Raw genomic sequence first — 7,907 nt, forward strand, 5'->3', positions numbered from 1 at the left:
CCTGACAGATTACGAGAAATCAATGCCGCAGTAGTCAACTCAACGGTAATTCATCTAACGCCACGCAAAAACGGTGTGAAAAATCGCGCTCACGAGACGCGAATCGAGCTGCGATGAGCCCAGCATAGCCACGTAGCGCTACGCAAAAACACCCTTTCAAGAGATCGTTCCATAAAAATAAGAATCGATTGCGAAGGCTTCTTTCCCGAAGGGCCTTTAAACGGCAGAGAAGAGGCTGATCAGGCGAAACCCGACGCCCCGAGTGTCTATCTACGCTGTGTTACGAATTTCTCACGCCATTGCAATCTTAATCAGAGTTCGCGGTGAATACCCCCGTCAAGCTCAGCCGGCATGCCGCAGGGGGGAGCCGTGCACGAATCTCACTGATTGGCGCGTGTAAGGCTGCGTACGTTCCCACCCAGCAACTTCTAATGACGGGCAATCTTTTCTGTAAAGTGACCGGCATATTACAGTAACATATGACGTTATAGCTTGCCTAAGTTACTGCGGCTAAGTGCCGCTAAACGCAGGTCTGTCTCGAACGCGCGTCGGGTCGGGACTGCAGAGGACGCGGGACTTCTACCTCCAACTTGAACTAAGGCCACCCTGGACCCGTATGGAATTACATTACAAATATGATATCTGCGATCTCCTGCGTCAACAGTGCATAAAGTTGTCTGCAATTTGTCCACGCATGAGCTACAGATAACTTACTTCAAGTTTGTCGTAAGTGGTGTCGGGAGATCATCATTCCGTATGTTTAGAATAAACTGATCAATCAGTACAGTCTCCAAAACCCCGTAAACTGTGCATAGTCGCAGCAAATCCTGAGGGGTTTTTAGGCCCTATCGAAAATAGGTTTGTAAAACGCCCCGGCAAATTCCTGAAAGGTTCTTCCATCTAGAAATTTCTTTGGCTGATTTTTAAAACTTAACTTCATATGTCTCTGTAGTAGATTGTATGCTGCGAGTATAGCCGCTGCCCTAGTTCAGAAGTTCTGTCTGACGTCATCTGCTAACCGAAATAGGCATTTCTGACTCGCCGCCGACATAGTAATGGCTCTAGAATATCCGTCCACCGATCTCTAGGCTTGCTCTGCGCAATACATAGTCTTTCAAATGTCTGCAAGTAACAGTCAATGTCATCCTCCTGTGTCAGTTTATGCATGCCCACTAACTTATACACTGACGACCCCGACTCTCTATGCCTAGCGTCCGCACCTCGATCTGCAAGTAACTCTGTCAGAAGTTGATGTTGTTGTTGCTGCATGAACCCCATCATGGCCTGCATTTCTGGTGAAAGAGCAACTGCCCCCCCAGCCTGCTCCTCATCCGAGGATTCCTTCACCCCCCTCTTAGTAGGCATTATAGCTCGTATAAATCAGTACTCACATAAACGGCTGATGCAACCCGACTTGCTCTCCGCAAAATCACGTCACAACCAAAGTTGGCTTACCATTCACCGTTATGTTAAGTACTGTTTTATCTCGTTCAAATAAACAACAAAAAAAACGAAATGTAACCACTTCTTGTTATATATCAACAAAATTCTATAGCGGGAGAAGACCCCAAAATGCGCAACCATGAAAGGCAAATCAATACCCTGAAATGCAATGTCTGTAACACGGCCTAACGCGAAAATAAATGCTCAAAAATACGCCAAAATCACGAAAATACACGACTCATAATACTACTGTAACCTGCTTCACTGCGCCACCTACTGAACAACTATCGTACTATCGCTCTATCTATCGTTAGTAACAGTTGAAAGCTAATTCGCCACCCCATGCGACTGACTGCAAAAACAACAACGCTCAAACACGACGGAGGTGTTGAGTAAAGGGAATACTCGAGTCTGAGCGACAAACACGCGGGCTTGACCCTCAGGCTGACAGACCTACTGTAGCTTTACAGCAGGTCTGCCCTAACGACATGCGCGATGCAAGTCGAAAGAATATGCAGTCTACTATTGTACGCTACGTGCGCCATACACAATAGTTTATCCCTAGCTATCAACGAACACGATACGATATGCATACTGGAACAGGTACTTAGCTTGCTGTACAGCTGTGTCCAGGGCCTCCACTCTACGTACTCGACGAACCAGTTCACAACACTACATATCCTGTCGACTGCGCCAGATGTAAGGTTTTGATCCTTACGTCGGTCGTGTCCTGGTCGTCTGGTAGAATGAAGGGCACCCTTCAGTTGCTCCAGGCGGTCCTTATATATCACGCAGCCGTGGCCTTGCCTGGCTTCGCCGTGGATTCTGGGTCGAAGCCTGTAGTCGAATCCAGTAGAATGGCTTTCGACTCGTATAGTTGCGGTAAGACACCTTCACAGGCTCTGAAAATGTTGGTGACAACTGTATCCAATATGATTTAGCTCGGTTGCAGCTGAATTATCATGTCTCACACGTAAATGCAACTTGTAAACCGTGTAAACCGTTTGTTTACGCGATGGCCGAACTGCCACGTTCCTGACACTGTGGTAATAGACTGGTACGATGTCGCTACACTATACATATATAACATGTATAGACGTACGAGAGGCGTCGAGAGTTACGTCTACGGTTCGCCATCGTACTCATAAATAATTATTTTTATTTTTATCGCGGTGAAATTATGCCAATTTTTCGTCAATTATAAGCTTTGTTATACTTTAACTGCATATTTACATATTTTTACAACATTTTTATTCTATTTTATAACGTTAATTTCACCCAGCGACGCAAGCGCCCAGATGATTTGCATAAGGCCCGGGTATGCGTGCAAGTGCACGTACACGTGCGTGCGTGCGTGCGTGTGCACGTATACGTGCGTGTGTGTGTGCGTGCGTGCGTGCGTGTGCACGCAGTGGCGTAGCTAGGATTTTTTCAGCGGGGGGGGGGGGGCACTGGGGGGCCTTACATTCGTGGGAGGGGGGGCACAATATATTACTTTTCTTTGTATTGTACTGTTCTAACGGAATTGTTTTTAATTCAATTTTTTTTTCATCAAGCATGAATTTTCAGTGGGGGGCACCTGGGGGGGGCACAGAAAATTTGTGGGGGTGGGCACGTGCCCCCCCAGGCCCTCTCGTAGCTACGCCCCTGCATGTGTGCACGTACACGTGCGTGCGTTCGTGCGTGCGTGTGCACGTACACGTGCGTGTGTGCGTGCGTGTGCACGTACACATGCGTGCGCGCGTGCGTGTACACGTGCGTACGTGTGTGTGAACGTACACGTTTGTTCGTGCGTGCGTGCGTGCTTGCGTGCGTGCGTGACATGTACACGTGCGTGCGTGTGCACGTACACGTGCGGGCGTGCGTGCGTGTGCACGTAAGAGTGCTTGCGTGCGTGCGTGTGCACGTACAGGTGCGTGCGTACGTGCGTGTGCACGTACACGTGCGTGCGTGCGTACGTGTGTGCACGTACACATGCGTGCGTGTACACGTACACAGAATACATGTACATATATGCGTACTGAATCGAGAGCGCACGCCGCACTCGAGATTTCATCGATTTATGTCACAAATGACCCAGTGACCTGTGACGTCACACAACCCCTTGGCTAACTACGAACTGGCTTATTGGTCGGTTACATAGAGGCGGCGTGGACATTTACACATGCAGACACCCTGCACACGTTGTTCAAACTTCCACACGTGGAAGAAAATATCAAACATGTGTGATATTTTCCACACGACCCAGATCGAGGGATTTTGCATCCGCACACGCTGTGCAACTTTCCACGCTGCGGAAAGTGAACGTGTTCAATCTCAAGAGGATTCGCAGAGTCCCCAAACTCCACGACAGATGGCGCTCTCGCTCTGGCTCAATTCACGAGCTCTGGTTCAATCTAGATCGTATCTTGAGTTGTACGAAGGGGGCACTGCATGCAGTTTGAGTAGTACCTGCACCAGCTGTTTCTTCTCTAAAGTCATTGTTGTCGTAAAGTAAACCAATAATTGTTGTTGGTTGACACTTTACAAATCCTTCTTATATGAGGATAGACTGTCACTCAAGACAATTTGTCTCGCTGCCAATGCTGTGTCACGTTCTAATACTTTGGTGTGAGATGTCTAAGGAAGGCTTTCAGTTTCCCGTTACCAGGTTCTGAGTTTAGAAGGTGCCGTAGTGGCACCCGTTTTGAGGGTAGCGCCAGGTTGCGTCGATAGATAACAGAAACACAGTATTATTAAAACTACTGCTCGTGCGTCTATTTCACTCTAATCAAACACAATCATACGATACTATACAGATGTCTCCGCGTCGTAACTCGCGCCGCGTGGCGCGTAATCGAATACAAGTAATGTCGTACCTTAGAGTTGCGGTTCGCGAAGGCGCTCGGCGGGGTGAAGGTAGGTCGGTGGAAGGTAGAGAGGGGAAGTGGCGCTGGAATAGGGTGTGGGAGCTAGGCGAAAACTGGACTTGCTACGAAAAGGGTGAGAGCCGAGATCATACCTGGGGAATAACCATGGCAGATCGGCCCTCGAGTCATTAGTGTACTCGGACGCTACGGGAGTGGTGTATAGTGATTACCTGCGGCGTTCTATTATTATTCATCACTTAGAGCGAAGAGGTGTGTTGTTTCTAGTGATTGCATTTGGGGAATAGTGTGAGGCGATATATTTCCTCTGTGCGGGAGCCTGCGCTATCCTACAGATACAGAAATGACCCATGTGAAAAATGGTGGGATGATGGGCAGGGCTGTATCATGATGATATGGGCGAGAAGAGATGGTGAGATGCTAGACAGGGCTGTATCATGATGATATGGACATGTCATTAGGGTTAGGGCTGGTGGCCAGAGCTGCCTACCTTATGTCATAGCAAAGTCTGCGAGCGTGAGCTATCAGAAAAGTTGGTCACCACTATACCTTGAGGCCAGCGCTGCCTGCCATATTTCATAGCAAATTCTGTGTGCGTGAGCGAGCTATCAACGAGGTTAGTATATGTGCTGCTACGATTTCAAGAGACTGCTGCCAACATCGAGGCTGCAATTCCTACTATCAGGCACGTGTACCACCATTTCTGATGGGATCGACCTTTGTCCGTGAGTGCCCAGCTCGCTATCAGAAAAGTTGATATACGCGTACGCTTCACTGATCATGTCAGCTATGAATGCAGCTGCATGGTATACCAGCATGGAGGCTGCTACTACACACTGAAAAGCACGCGGAACAACTTTCTTGATGTGACACCGGGACTATTCACGCCACTGCGCAGGCTCTGCGCGTAGGCAGCGTAGGCAGCGTAGGCAGCGTAGGGTAGCTGTACGTAGCTGATGCAAAACAGAGGCAAACAGTAGCTCATTGCGTGGAGATGCAATTTCAGCTGTACAGTTGTGGTGTATGAGCGATATGTTACTAACGGATACATTGGACGAGCATCACAATCTCTGATGTCATACCGGCGTGGAATTCACTCGGTTCCATTGTCCTGCTTACTCGGAGGACTATCTGTCGTGTTCCTTCTGGGGAACATCTACCTCCTGAAGTCGGTGTTGGATAGCAGGCACACCCAATACGACAGTGTTTTGAATGAACGCGATCAGCGGACGAACATAATGAAACAGTCACTAGACGTTCGACTGAGTCAGCGGGCGGACATTTTTTATTTGGCTGGAAGCGAATGGCGTCTACGCGATCACGTCAGCTATTTTGCTGACCACGAAGCGAAGCTTAGGCGGCTAATGGACGACACGAACGACTCTCATACTAGCCGCGTTTACGTGCCTTTCCGCCATTTAAGAAACATTTCACTTGCCAGTATTATAGATCTGCCACACGCTCTTCGCTCGAATCTAAAGTTAGATTTGAAATGCGATGATATCGGAGACATCACTGACATGTCGTTTATTGCTGCTGGCTGGACGAAAGCTGTCTATCGCGGCAATCATAACGGTAGAGCAGTGGCGGTCAAGATCGTGGACTTCGGCGGTCATGATATAGTGACATGTCAGCAGGAGATGCACGAATCACTAGAAGAGTGTTACGGAAAATCAGCTGCTAAGATTATTAAGGAGATTGCTCTACTACGCAGCCTGATTCACACAAATATTCTAAAGGTACTTATTTTAATTATCGTGTAGACCCACGCACATGCAATGTTCGATGAATAACAATTAATGTGGCATTGTCATGAATGTAATACTGTTAGTAGGTGTCGCCGACGTGCGACCTGCTTTGATGCAGTTTTTCGCCGATGATCCTCATTAAATGACATTATATATATATAGGAAATATATTTAGTGGTCGAGTACGATTAAGTCTCATTCGATTCAATGATTAATGTGTTTTTAATTAGACAACCCACTCGCTCTGTCGCAAGACAGTGCACGCCCCTCCCATCGGTACTCGTTACCATGCCTTGAGTAAAACCATAAACCTGCCTAACAAGCTTTACAGTTGGCTGACAGAACCGCCTCGCTCATTACGGCAGTATTGTCAGCTAGTTGTTAAACACCCACGCCGCCGGGGCTGAGTCCAAAATCGGAACCACATGTACAAACAGTAGCACTTGCTGCACCCGTGTCTGTTTGCTCGGTGAGTTGTATGTAAGACATGTGTATTGACCCTCTCCAACGATTGCGTCGGGTGAACACTCATTGTACATTTTACATTTTAAATTAGACGTTGGCACCGCCACACTCTGCACAGGGACTGGGAGGGGAGGGTTGCGTATCACCTGGGCAGTTTGCATCCGAAGCATAAAACCTATATGAGTTTATGCGTAGGCTAATTGGATCGTAGTACGGAAATATATGTTAAAATTGTTTTAGTCTGGGCGGACCTTCACATTTATCAGTTTGTAAAAACTTACGACCAGTGCACTACATGTTCCTCATACTCCCACAATCTCTGTTCCCCCACAATCGCAAATACTCTCATATATTATACGTATCCGTTATGTCCTGTTATACGCACTATATTTTGTTCATTTTTGCGCAGCTAAATTTCGATGTGGTAATGCCGACATGTTATGCCTTTCTCCTTCATGTCTTTCGCATACGAAGCGGGTGCATGTGGGAAAGGCATTGCTGCTAAATGCACGTACATGCAGGCGGGCTGTTATGTAGCTTGCATGTACGCGTGCTGACAGTTCCAGATGATTTACGGCGTGATAAACCTGTCAGACTCCCGTCTGCGCGTTCACAGGCGCTACTGTACGCCTCGTAAAGTGCAGCATAACTACGCGGAGCTATAACTACACCAGATCACTTAGTACCAATTTACAGACGGTCGTAAACCAAGGTGTTTAGTGGCAGTGATTTCATCATGATTTTAATAATATCTGCGTAATATAAACTCAGCTTTGTATCGTAGTCTGGACTGCCACTAGCACTAGCTGTACCTGCTATATAACCTTAGTAGTTTGCTGGGCAATAAAAATCATTCTGAACAAGATGGAGACCACCGATTTCTAGAATGTGCTTCCCCCTCCTCCGTATGGAAATGTTTGAGCCAATATGTATATATTATGTATACACTGGCACCCATTATCGTCTTGTCCAATATGGCCAATGCTTGCATGGTCAGTTATAGTTACATGCGTGCGTTGCTGAGCTCAATACTGATGTGATGTCTGTAGTAAGCACACAATTAGCTAAACTTAGTAGCTAAAGGCGCACACCACCAGGTAAGGTAGCCTGCTTGGTAATAGCCTATTCTCCCTTCAACTTGTTTACAATTTCATTCCGAGAATGAAAACTGCATCTGTCCTATATTCTACCCCGCCCCTCCAGTGTTATTTCGGTTTATTCCCGTTTCGCCATTTTCCCACTTCGCCAGTTTCCCATTTTGCTAATATTTTATGTTGCTTTCACCCCCTGCACGAAATTGATCCTTCCATTCGTAAAAGAGAGTTGTTTCTAGGGTTAGGGTTAGGGTTAGGGTTAGGGTTAGGGTTAGGGTTAGGGTTAGGGT

The 7,907-nt window shown here is 47.2% G+C and overlaps 1 protein-coding gene across 3 annotated transcripts in view; it reads left to right on the top strand.

Moving 5' to 3' along the window:
- Nucleotides 1-5,014: 5,014 nt before the first annotated feature.
- LOC106821268 (extracellular tyrosine-protein kinase PKDCC-like) overlaps nt 5,015-7,907 on the top strand; it is an 8,308-nt gene continuing 5,415 nt past the window's right edge. The window contains exon 1 of one of the 3 annotated variants that reach the window (XM_014826003.1): nt 5,015-6,049. In XM_014826003.1, coding sequence (XP_014681489.1) covers nt 5,384-6,049 — 666 coding nt within the window. In that variant the 5' untranslated portion in view covers nt 5,015-5,383. Of the gene's footprint in view, nt 6,050-6,449; nt 6,528-7,551; nt 7,621-7,907 lie in introns of those variants that run through there. The other 2 variants (XM_014826004.1, XM_014826005.1) reach the window with 2 other exon arrangements.

This window comes from Priapulus caudatus, unplaced genomic scaffold, assembly GCF_000485595.1.
Source record: "Priapulus caudatus unplaced genomic scaffold, Priapulus_caudatus-5.0.1 Scaffold66, whole genome shotgun sequence".
Lineage (NCBI taxonomy): Eukaryota > Metazoa > Priapulida > Priapulimorpha > Priapulimorphida > Priapulidae > Priapulus > Priapulus caudatus.